This window comes from Lithobates pipiens, unplaced genomic scaffold (assembly GCF_037356315.1).
Source record: "Lithobates pipiens isolate NorthernLeopardFrog02 unplaced genomic scaffold, aLitPip1_a1.2 Scaffold_18, whole genome shotgun sequence".
Lineage (NCBI taxonomy): Eukaryota > Metazoa > Chordata > Amphibia > Anura > Ranidae > Lithobates > Lithobates pipiens.
The window spans coordinates 332,935,732-332,948,930 of NW_027507758.1; the positions used below are offsets into that span (position 1 = coordinate 332,935,732).

General features: G+C 41.2%; 1 protein-coding gene across 3 annotated transcripts in view; it reads right to left on the reverse strand.

Annotated features, from left to right (window-relative positions):
- Nucleotides 1-1,568: 1,568 nt before the first annotated feature.
- Nucleotides 1,569-13,199, reverse strand: part of SH3BGRL2 (SH3 domain binding glutamate rich protein like 2) — a 31,519-nt gene continuing 19,888 nt past the window's right edge. For 2 of the 3 annotated variants that reach the window (XM_077487339.1, XM_077487340.1), the window contains exons 3-4: nucleotides 4,823-4,903; nucleotides 1,569-3,006 (exon numbers count right to left, since the gene is read on the reverse strand). In XM_077487339.1, the coding sequence (XP_077343465.1) occupies nucleotides 2,836-3,006; nucleotides 4,823-4,903 (252 nt within the window). In that variant the 3' untranslated portion in view covers nucleotides 1,569-2,835. Of the gene's footprint in view, nucleotides 3,069-4,822; nucleotides 4,904-13,199 lie in introns of all 3 variants that reach the window. The other variant, XM_077487341.1, reaches the window with a different exon arrangement.

Below are 13,199 nucleotides of genomic sequence, written 5' to 3' on the forward strand. Positions count from 1 at the left end.
GCCAGTGTCACTAAGCGATCGTTTTTCTGATCGCTGCATTAGTGTCGCTACAGTCGCTAGGTAGCTAGTTATTTTTTTAGGTTCACCGCCAGGTTTTTATAGCGCTAGGTACCCCGATATACTACCCAATAATGGTTTTAACCCCCTGATTTCCGCTAGTTAACCCTTTCACCCCCTTTCACCAGCGATCACAGTATAAGTGTCACTGGTGACGCTGGTTAGCCAGTTAGTTATTTAGGTTCCCCGTCAGGTTTTTATATAGCGCCAGGGACCCCCATATACTACCTAATAAAAATTTGAACCCCCTGATTGCCCCTAGTTAACCCTTTCACCACTGATCACCGTATAAGTGTTACGGGTGACTCTGGTTAGTTTGTTTTTTATAGCATTTTATATTCAAATCCGGAAGGCAGTGCTTGGTTTTCGGGGTCCCGTACGTGGCTAGGCTCCCAAAAAGTCCCCCACATGTGGTATCCCCGTACTCGGGAGAAGCAGCAGAATTTATTTTGGGGTGTAATTTGACTTCTGCCCATAGCATGTGTGAGCAATATATCATTTAGTGACAACTTTGTGCAAAAAAAAAAAAGTTTGTAATATTCCCGCAACTTTTGGCAAAATATAAAATATTCCATGGACTCAACATGCCTCTCAGTAAATAGCTTGGGGTGTCTACTTTCCAAAATGGGGTCATTTGGGGGGGTTTTGTGCTATTTTGGCATTTTATGGCCTTCGAAACTGTGATAGGTAGTGAGGAGTTAAATCAAAAATTTGCACCCTTAGAAATCCTGAAGGTGGTGATTGGTTTTCGGGGTGCCGTGCGCGACTAGACTCCCAAAAAGTCCCACACATGTGGTATCCCCGTACTCGGGAGAAGCAGCAGAATGTATTTTGGGGTGCAATTCCACATATAACCATGGCATGTGTGAGCAATATATCATTTAGTGACAACTTTTTGTAAAAAAATTTTTTTTTTTTTTTTTTTGTCATTATTCAATCCCTTAGGACAAAAAAAATAAATATTCAATGGGCTCAACATACCCATCAGCAATTTCCTTGGGGTGTCTACTTTCCAAAATGGGGTCATTTGGGGGGGATTTGTACTGCCCTGTCATTTTAGCACCTCAAGAAATGAGATCGGCAGTCATAAATTAAAAGCTGTGTAAATTCCAGAAAATGTACTCTAGTTTGTAGACGCTATAACTTTTGCGCAAACCAAAAAATATTCGCTTATTGACATTTTTTTTACTAAAGACATGTGGCTGAATAAATTTTGCCCTCAATGTATGACTAAAATTTAGTTTATTCGATTTTTCTTATAACAAAAAGAAGAAAATATCTTTTTTTTTCAAAATTTTCGCTCTTTTTCCATTTATATCGCAAAAAAAAAAAAAATCGCAGAGGCAATCAAATACCATCAAAAGAAAGCTCTATTTGTGGGAAGAAAAGGACGCAAATTTCGTTTGGGTGCAATATTGCATGACCGCGCAATTACCAGTTAAAGCAGCGCAGTGCGAAATTGCAAAAAGACCTCTGGTCCTTAAGGTATTTATTGGTCCGAGGCTGAAGTGGTTAAAGCATAATTAAAGTCTCCTCACTTTATAGTCCTGAACCTTCACGTTTTATTATCCGTGACAGATATTTACATGGAAATGTTCCTGCTGATCCTCCTCCAATGCTCTATGTTGGCACAAAGCCACAACATCTATCATAAGTGTCCCCACGCAGACTAATTTTGCAAGGGAAGTGAGGGATCTGACCAGTTCAGTTAATTTCAGCCAATTACTGGCAGCACTGGGTCTATTTCTGGAACTGATAGGACTGCCCAGTCATATTTAGACACCTTGCACAACTGTGGGAGGTAAAACTGGAAAAATTTAGGGTTTTTTTTGGTACAAAGTCTCTTTGCATCTCTATTTGGAACATTGGCCTTTAAAATTCCCTCTCTACATATTCCCATGATTGAAAAGTAATTTAAGATTTGTAAGAAAAAAAAAAAAAAACAACACACATTCCTGCATTTGCACTGCAGGTACATAGCATATGCAAATCAATTTTAGAACAGCAAATTTTCCCTTCGATTGCCCAGCCTTTACAGGGAAGGTGCAGCCTTTGCATACCCTGAAACCCATATCTTAAGCTAGGAATCAATAGATTCCTCTATCCATATGTGTGTGGATGGATGAAATCTACACTGCCGGTTATTATATTTAAGCAGCTGCATATCTGAACAGTGACTGCATCTGATAGGACGCAGTCACTGTTCTGTCAACAGTTTTGTTTTGTTAAGCCTGCTGGTGTCAATAGGGCCACCCACAGCTCAAAATTTTGAGATGTGTATGTCCAGCCTTAACCAGATAGAGCAGACAAAATATTTTGAGAAGAGAATGAGGGGACAAGGATTAGACAGGTTATTACTTAAATTCATCTTTCAATGATTCCTCCCCCTTTCTTCTCCTGGAATATATACCCGTCCCGTCTAGCTAAGGCAGAAATACAGGAGAATGCAAATGCTGCACTAGACAGCTGAAGATACTCTTGAAAAAGTTACAGGCTTAAATTTTATACTCTTGTAGCATAAAAGATACCCATTGCATGGGCGTTTAATTTTTTGTTACCATTTAAATGATTTATTGGAATCCATTAGTGCATACATTATTTATAGCAATATGCTAGTTACATTTGCATACATCTCAGGAAAGGGAATACTTTATACTGACCTAAAAGGATAAAGAAAATGAAAATCCTTTAGGCAAAAAAAGGACACAGACTGAATGGCAAGTTGAATGGTAGGTGATCTTCCTGAAAAGGAGGGCTAGTCTATGCAAATAGCTTGAATTAAAATAATGGCCTTTTCGATGTCTCCTTCATCCGGTCACACAATATATTCATTAGAAGTGCAGTCCTTGTAACTTCAGAAACAAATTCTTCTTCATTTTTATGAAGAATATTCATGACTTCCTCCAGTACATGACAAGGTGATGTTGCTCTGATGTTGTGCTTAAATCGCTAGATCACATACAAAAAAAAAAAAAAAAAAAAAAAAAAAAAAATTTCTACATTTCTTCTTTCTGCAGGTAAAAAAAAATAAAAAAAGCACTTAATATCCATAGTAGTTGAAATCAAAACATACTTAAAGTGTCAATTTTTTTTCTTTTAAAATAACAAAATGTTCTACTTACCTGCTCTGTGCTATGGTATTGCACAGAGTGGTCCCAATCCTCCTCTTCTCGTGTTCCCCGCTAACACTCCTGGCTCCTCCTCTTCTTGGTGTGCCACCATAGGAAGCTACTTCCTATGGTGGCACACCTGCTGGATCCTGAGCCATGCTGCCTGCATCTATAGACACAGACAGCAAATCTCGGCATTGCCCCTTATCACAGGATTTGACTGATAGCAGCAGGAGCCAAAGGGATCAGCACTGGATCAAGATCAGGCTTAGGTTTAGTATAAGAGAATGCATGGTAAAAAAAACCTTGAGCCTTTGTAACCACTAATTTATTGTATACACCTGTATGAATGTCCCAATCCACCACTCAACAAACTTAGACCTCTGGGCACCTCCAAATATGTTATAAAGAGTTAGTGTACTAGATGAAACCCAAAGTCTCTTGCACTTCCCTGTTAGGCCATCACAGTTGTAGGTTGCTTCAGCAACCAACAATGAGTGGAAGTGGGGGGGGGGGTTTGGGCAGCGGATACAATAGCTGACAGAATATACCAGTGTTTAGAACCTTTAGAACATAGACAAAGCAAGTTCCAACATATGATTGTGCTACTACTGAAAGTGGCAGTGTAGGTAATTTATGGAAAATAATTCACTATGACTGGGCTTATGTAGGAATGTAAAAATTCAGTCTTTACATCTTTCATTCACCCAGCTGCTTTTTCCCAATCAGTGCCGCCGGCTTTAGCAACACTGATCAGTGTGTTCTAATGGTGGGCAAGGCTCTGCCTTGTCCGAACACAACGGCGCAACAGGAGCGATTCGCCCATTCAAATCAAACCGCTATTGTGTTCTAACGGCTTATGTTCAAGTCCAAGTCTGACAAACTGGAAAGTTAGGGACAGTTACTGCCCATCAATTACCTGATCTCTTATGCTACATATTCAGAAGATGGGAAACTGTGGGGTCAGGCAATTGACAAGCTAAATGTCAAATGTCAGAAGCCTCAGCAACAGCAGTTGCCATAATTCTATCATGACTTCCTAAAAATGCCAAGATCAAAATGATCCACTGGAATCGTCAAACGTGATTGTTATTCAAATAATTTTTTTTTACTTTACTAGCAGGTTATACTTACCTGCTCTGTGCAGTGCTTTTGCACAGAGCAGCCACGATCCTCGTCTTCTTGGGTCCCCGACTGGTGCTCCTGGTCTCCCTCCTGCGAAATGCTCCCAGAGCAAGCAGCTTGCAATGGGAGCACCCAAGCAGGCGCAGTCCAGAGCTGCCCCTTTGTGCGCGTCCATTCACACACACAGAACCTAAGCTCAGCCCCGCTCCCTCTTTACTCATTGGTTCACCAACTGTGATTGCCAGCAGCAGGGGTCAATATCTGCTGTTGTTGTGTTAGCCAATGAGGGAGAGGCCCCAAAGAGTCAAGGCTCTCATGCATATTGCTAGAGGAAGATCGGACTTGGGTCAGTATTAGGGGGAGCAGAGGGAGGATACTGCCCACTGAAGGTTTTTATCATCATGCATAAAATGCATGAAGTTAAAAAATATTCAGCCTTCAAAAACATTTTTAAACATTTTAACTTCTAGAATGCTCTAGCACAGAGGAAAAAAAAAAAAAAAAACAAGTATAGAAATAGGATGCCATACCCTTGATGCAGATTTTGACTTTATCCGTAGGAAGGAAGATACTGTATTACTTTCCTTGGCTTCAAAAAAGTCATTATAATCCTGTTGAAAAACCCCAGTACAAAATTAATATAAAATTATGTATGAGAAAATGAAAAAAAAAAAATATAATAAAAATTGGCAAAACAAAATGTTATAGTACGAGTACAGAGAACTGACAGCAGCTGGAAGGTTAATTCCCTGAACCAAGATGTTATTCTTCCATCTGTTTGTCAATAGTTTAAGCTGTGTAAGATCAGGCAAGCATTCGGCTACACTTTGTAGATAACCAGACTGACAACTGTTATTTACTAAATCTACAACCAGTGGTGGGTGTGCAGCATTAATTCTTGGCTGCAGAAAAGTGAAATCAAGACAATGCTATAAAACACAAGCCATAGAGGACAGGCTATTCCTTTTCACACATTGCACTTACCAAACCATTCCTCCAAAACACAGCTATTTCATTGTATGAAATTACTGGCAACAATAATGCTCCAAAAACTGCCTTTCCATAATATCAAAGAATGACTTTGGTGAATATATTAAAAACTATTTCAAATATATCCCTGCCTGACAACTCCGCATACTTGGTTACAATTATATGCTTTGACAGGGCCCTACACAATTATTGAAGCAAATGCCTGGGGATGATGTCAGCAAGTGATATTTTACTTTTCTCTGTCCTAATTGCTTCCAGAAGGCATTCATCATAACAAATAAAGCTGGGTTCATACCTTTCAACTGTGGAAACGTGTGCGTTACTGCTATGCGTAAAAATGTGCGCATTGTGCGGCTGAAATGCCATTCATTATATATACACACATACACACCCCCTTTTGCGTTTTAGTGCACAAGGGAGCCCATTTAAATGAATAGACTGCTCTAACACTCATGTTAACAAACTCACACGAACAAACAACAGCGTATACAAGTGATGCAAAACACTGGTAATCTCAAAGATGTAAAAGACACTTACAATAATTAGTAACTACGATAAAAACCATCACTGTAGGTGACCTTGGTGCCTTATGCATTCTAACCCCTACTGCCACCTGGGGTGGACTGAGCTGCATGCGTGGCACACCAAGTACAGGTACTAGAACTGAATGAAATAAATAGTGATGAGCGCAACCGCAAAATGATGTGATGATCACTAACAACAATCCCAGTAAATGATAATAAATACAACTGATGAATGATCCAAGTAAATAAAATGTGAAAAAAGCTCAAAAATATTGAAATAAAGCATGATCAAAAAAGAAAAAGAATACTGTGTATAGTTCAAACAAAAAAAATCCTAGATGTACCAATAAAGCTTGCAGTTCATATGTAAAACAAAAAGCTTCTTGTAAAGTGCTTCGGATGAAGTTTTCAGTTTTCAGATGAAGTGCTCGGTGAGCTCATTATTTAAAAGGAAGATCTCATAAGAAGCACTTTGCAAGAAGCACTTAGCTTATGCAGTCTGTTCCCTGCGTTCTTGATCACAATCCCCAATACACTTTGTGGCACCTCAGTAAACTGTCAGACAAGTTCACATTGTAGAGGTATAGGCATTGCTATAATAAAGCTCTGAAAAATGTCCATTTCGGATACAGCTACTCCATTCTTGGATACAATAATGCATATACAAGATGATCGTGAGCGATTTGTATCGCAAACTGACAGATCGGAACCAGCTGCTACATTACTCTAGCTTCCATCCACCTGGAGTATTTAAATCTAGACCCAGGAGTCAGCTGAACGAGTATCTAGAATTACTAGTAAATTCATCTTTAGAGAAGAGAGATTGGATGAAATGGAAGGCAGACTGCGCCAACGGGGATTCCCCAGTGAGCTTGTTCACCAAGAACGTAATAATTTACATCTCAATAAAGATAAGGATATAGGTTGCAGGATCCCTTTCATATCCCAATTCCATCCCTTCTCAAATTCAATATAATTGGAAAACATTGGTCCATACTAAATAAAAATTATCTGAATGTTCCTGAATTTTATCATCCTCCATTGCCCTAGTATCATAGAACAACAACTTTATACGATAAACTGGTTAAGTCAGACCAGTATTGTACTCCGACACCCCGTGTCACTTTTTTGGGTCTCTCTTGTCACCCACATAAAGGGGTATAACGTAAATATTAAAGATCATTTCACTTGACAAGTCCACATGGACATTTGATGATATATATCACACACACACACACACACACACACACACACACACACACACACACACGTTCTAGCCTTCATGGCCATCTTCAGGATGTAGGCAGTCATAAAAAAGGAACTGTTAACAAAAGATATTGCAGAATGGTAAAAAGTTTGACAAAACGGACTTGCCGTAAGAAATAAGTTATAAAAAAATAAAAAAATAAAAAGTGTCAAAATTTACCATAGTCAATGCCTAGCAGTTAGAGAATAGTTAAAGCAGACCACCCACCCTAAAGTGGAAGGTCCGCTCATCGGAACCCTCCACCCCTCCAGTGCCACAATTGGCACCTTTCAGGAGGTGCAGATACCTGGATAATCCAGGTATCTGCAGCCACTTCTGGGACAAGCTAGCCGCAGATGCGCCCCCCCCCCCCCCCCCGTTGTGTTCTGGGAAACACACAGTTCCCAGGACACAGCGGGGACCAGTGGAGACACACAGTGCGACTCGTGCATGCGCAGTAGGGAACCGGGCAGCGAGGCCACAATGCTTCACTTCCCGATTCCCCGACAGAGGATGGCGGCGGGGGCAGCCGAGAGACGAGCGATTGCTCGTCATCTGCTGCCGACATGGCTGGACCCTGGAATGGGTAAGTGTCCATTTATTAAAAGTCAGCAGCTGCAGTATTTGTAGCTGCTGACTTTTAATTTTTTATATTTTTGGTGCAGTTCCTCTTTAACACCGCTTTTGATTTGAAAATACTCTTTGCTATAAGTTTGCGAGACTCAATGTAAAATGTGTAATTACAAGGCTGGGTTAAAAACTGTTTGTGGTTGCCAACATCTGAATACAATTTCTAAGGATTTCCCCCGACTAGAAATTAAAGCCAGCATTTCCATATGTTCTCTTCAAATTTATCCAAGAATTTTTATTTTGGATACTTTCCTTGAGAAAAGATCTGGCATAATTGCTTCTTTACATTACATCTCACGTAGCTGGTTAAACTTCATCTTGATAGTACCAATTACTTGAATAATTACGGAAAATATTCACATTTTGCCGCATTAAAATTTCAGGCATCTCAGGACCTTTGCCATATTTTATAAAATTGACAGCATTTCAAGACCCCCCTCCCACAGGCAAGCTAAATCCACAATTACTTTAATTCAAGTAATTGCAATTACTTGAAATCTGTCTTCATGAGCTCTATGAGCTTTATAAATGAGGTGAATGATATCAGGCTTGTAGTGTGAAATGTCTACTTGAGTGTGAGGGAGCATTAGATATGGGCATAACCAGGGCTTTTTTTTGTTGAATAGGTGAAGGGACTTGCATTCCCCCACCCTCAAAAAAAAAAAAAAAAAAAAAAAAAAAAAAAAAAAGAGAAGAGAGACTGAGGAACTGCTTCATGCAGTTGCTAATAACATCTCAGCCAAGGCACAAAGTCACTTGTTCAGGGAGCCTAAATTGCTTTTAATAAAATTACAGCTTTTTTGACAAATATTGTGACATTACATACACTATATTACCAAAAGTATTGGGAAGCCTGCCTTTACACGCACATGAACATGGCGTCTTAGTCTGTAGGCTTCAATATTGAGTTGGCCCACCCTTTGCAGCTGTAACAGCTTCAACTCTTCTGGGAAGGCTGTCCATAAGGTTTAGGAGTGTGTCTATGGGAATGTTTGACCATTCTTCCAGAAGCGTATTTGGGAGATCAGGCACTGATGTGGCTGAGAAGGCCTGGCTCATCGTCTCAGCTCTACTTCATCCCAAAGATGTTCTATGGGGTTGAGGTTCAGGACTCTGTGCAGGCCAGTTAAGTTCCTCCACCCCAAACTCGCTCATCCATGTCTTTAAGGACCTTGTTTGTGCAATAAAGTCTGTATTTCTAAATGTGTGGGGGTGGTACACCTCTCCAGTCTCAGTGGCACACAAGAGGGCTAGATTTAGCCACAGAAGAGGTAAATCATATTCCTAGCTGAAAGTCTGGTTCTTTTTTTTCCCCACCAGGCAGCTGTTGGAGAGAAAACAGTTTCTGTCTGAAAGCAAGATCAACTAATTACACAAAGAAGCATGGCGATTTAAGTTTAGAGACAAAAGGGTGCCAGTATACACCTATTAGTATATTAGGAGTCCCCCAGTGCATCTTAGAACCCAAAAGTTTCTAAGCAAACATCGACTGAGAAAGTTGAATCACATCAATGCCCTCCCCTCTTTTGCCTCCCACTAGCAGCACCAAGGATAGTAAATAGGCTGCTCAGGCACAGATCATACTGTGGGTATTTCATTCATCCGTCTGCCCTCCACTCAGAGTGCTTTTACGGGAACCGATAGCATGCTTATACCAATTGAGCCGGGCAGGGTGGAAAGCGCATTCTTAAGCCCTGTACACACGGTCGGAGAATCTGTCGGAATTTGCGTCTTATCGGACCGTGTCGTCAGATAATTCGACTGTGTGTGGTATGCATCGGACTGATTCCGTCCGAATCTCCGTTCGACCCAATTTTCCAACATGTTGGAAATATTTCCCGACCAACTGGGCAGATCGGACCTAATCCGATCATGTGTATAGCATTTTGATCGGACCAAGTGCCACGCATGCTCAGATCAAATTCCTACATCAAAGCTATTGGCTACTAGCCTGAATGTAGTCCCATCATAACGAAATTACGTCATCACGTTCTGAAAGATCGGATTTTTCACCAACTTGCCCCGACCGTGTGTATGCAACAGTTTTCGGACACAATCCGTCGGACTAAATTCGACGGATTTGGTTGGCAGAATCTCCGACCGTGTGTACAGGGGCTTAGTCAGCACTTTTGACACATGCCTGTGATAGGTAGTACCTCTTATTACCCCCACAGCACTGGAAGATCACAGTTGTGGGGATATTTGGGAGACAGGTTTCATGGAATATGGCAGCCACCAGCACATGGAACACTCATCCATTATGTAGGTCTCTGGTGCTAATGTAAAAGACATGGGCTTGTGATAGAGCTTGCCTGAGCCCCCCCATGCGTTCTTTTTAGCCAGCAAGTCTGTGCGCCTGCACCAGTACCTGCAAGCAGCTTTGATTTTTTTTATTTAGTGACAGAATCACTTCACTCTCTGGATGGATTTTTTTGGCTAGGCTATAAAAAAAAATTAAGTTCAACTAAAAAAAAAAAAAAATAAATAAAAAAAAAAAATAAATAAAAAAAAAAAAATAAATAAAAAAAGAAGAAGAAGAAAACGTCACACTGCTGGCAGTTAGGCTTTTATTGTAGACTCTATGGCAGTCTGAAAGAGCCACTTCCCGCACACTGTGCATAGCAAACCCCTAAACTCTGCACACAGTACACAGAGCACCCCTGAACCACTTCTGATATTTATTGCCCCTTTAAGACCATCCCACTACAAATTAGCCACACCCACAATTCGATGCGATGTGTGGTTGAGTTCTTGGACCTTTTCTCTGAGGGGGAAAAAAAAAAAAAAAAAAAAAAAAAAGCACAGCAGAAATATATAGTGCTACAGACACAATCGGCCCTTTGAGGAAAACTATAATGCCAATGCAGCCCACAACAAAATGGAGTTGGACACCTATGCTCTGAGGTTGATATACTAAAACAGTGGCCCTTTGCTAGCCTTTATCTGGCCCTCGGGTTTATTCGTTCTACTGACAGCAATGAGGGGGGCACCATTCCTCCCACTGACAGCAATGAGGGGGGCACCATTCCCCCCACTGACAGCAATGAGGGGGGCACCATTCCCCCCACTGACAGCAATGAGGGGGGCACCATTCCCCCCACTGACAGCAATGAGGGGGCACCATTCCCCCCACTGACAGCAATGAGGGGGCACCATTCCCCCCACTGACAGCAATGAGGGGGCACCATTCCCCCCACTGACAGCAATGAGGGGCCACCATTCCCCCCCACTGACAGCAATGAGGGGCCACCATTTCCCCCCACTGACAGCAATGAGGGGCCACCATTTCCCCCCACTGACAGCAATGAGGGGCCACCATTTCCCCCCGACTGACAGCAATGAGGGGCCACCATTCCTCCCAATAACAGCAATGAGGGGGCACCATCCCTCCCACTGACACCAACGATGGGCCACTACTTCTCTTACTGAAACCAACGATGGGGCACTATTCCTTTTTTTTTCCTGGATAAATTGACCATTAAAGTCCAACTCCAGTCAAATGATTTTCCTTTTTCAGCTTTGGATGGAGTTAAAATTAGGACAGAACTACTTCCAGATGGTTATCGCCATTCGGTCGGGAAGAATTTCCATCGCCTTCTTTCCCAGTGCCACCCTGTTGCACAGAGCAGCCAGTATAGAAATGCATAGAATGTCCTGAGTGGGGACAGAGGACAGCAAAACCCAACAAAATGTAATACAATCTAAGAATAAAAAAGAAAAACAGACAAAATGTAAAGGATACTTCTGCTTTATCAAAGCAAGTGAATATCCATAAAAAGTCATGACTAATGGAACGCACATTCTGCTGGGAGTGATTCATTCTGCTCTAAAAGCAAAAATGCACACTAATAGAGAGCCAAATAGGAGAAACTCAATTAGCTTCCAGGCTGAGAAGGGAGAACAAACCAGTAATGGGCCTCTACTATGGTGTACAGTTTGAATTAGGTTGCTCTACGGACAGGAGTGGACATTCTGGGAAAAACAACACCATAATTAGTTTAGGTTAACAATATGAGGGATGAACGTCTGTATTCTTTAAAGAATACCCAAGTCATACTAACTTATCCCATTTTAAATCACGTTATGCAAAAGAGTGGTAAGCATTTACACACCCGCATAAATAAATATCTTCCCATCTCCATGTGCGGAGGTGTATGAAATTTCAAAACCAAGCTGTACAAGCAATTATTCTGTTAGCTGCCATTTTAGTCAAAATGTGGCACAAAAATGACAGTAAGCAGTTGCCTTCAAAATGTAAAAATTTTGCTTTCCCACAATACAAAAGAATATGTTCTAATCAACATTCTGAACCTCCAAGGACTTATCAATCCATTTTGCACCAGACCCATTGGGGGGGGGGGATGTTGCCAAAAGCATTCCTAAAGCAAAAGACAATGCTTTGTATGGGTCCTGTTCACCCAAGTACACTGGGCTGGTGTGGAGTTAAAATAATGCATCCCATCATTTTATTATCACAGCACATTACAATGGGCTGCCAGGTCAAGGAAATAACATAGAAGTGGGGGGGGGGTTAAGGAGTTCAGCACATTATGCTATGCCTTGATCTGTGTGCTATGGAACTGCCCTAGAACCCTTTCCTCCCCCTTGTGAAGATGCGCTCTCTCTCGACACCAAACTTCATTAACCTCTTCAATACCAGACACTTTTATCCCCTTTCTGCCCAATTTTCAGCTTTCAGTGCTCTCACACTTTAAAACGACAATTGCTCAGTCATGTTACACTGTACCAAAACATTTTTATAATTTTTTTTTTTTTCAAATAGTGCTCTCTTTTGTGATTAGTGAAAAAACAATTAAAAAATTTTTCTTCATCGATTTTAGCGCTAAAATGTATATTGCTACACATGTTAAAACAACCCAAATTAGAGTATATTATTTAGTCTGTGTAAAAGTCAGAGCAGGGGTGCCCAACCTTTTGAAGAGTGAGGGCCACTTAAAGACCAGGCCTGTTTTTCAAACTAATTGTTTACAAAGTTAAAATAATTTTAACAATAATAATTTTAATAATAAAGCCATCATCACAACTAAGGTCCCCACATTACACAAACACACACCCCTATGGGCCAACTCCAAACTCCCTGAACTACACACAATCCCAGAACCAGTGGATAGTCAAAGGAATACTCTCTTTCTTTCACAAGTTCTTGAAGACGGGGCGATTAGATGGTTCCAAGCTCTTAAGGATGAGTTCAGCCTCCCCAGTCGAATGCCCTTTTGCCATGCCCTCAGCTCCCAATTTGTAGATTCCATTCCCAGACTCGAGTGGCTACCACTCGTGAACGTGCTCTGCGGCCAAACCCCAAAAGGGATGATTTTTTTTTTTTTTTTTTTATAACCAGCTTATAACGCCGGCAGCCACTTTACAGGCTTACTGGCTTAAGCCCAAGTGGGAGGCGGATGCATTGGCTACCTCCAAGGTAGTCTCCCCTAAATTGTCAGACAGACTTACCCACCTGTATATGCTGCACAGATCTTACGTCACCCCCATTCGCCTGTC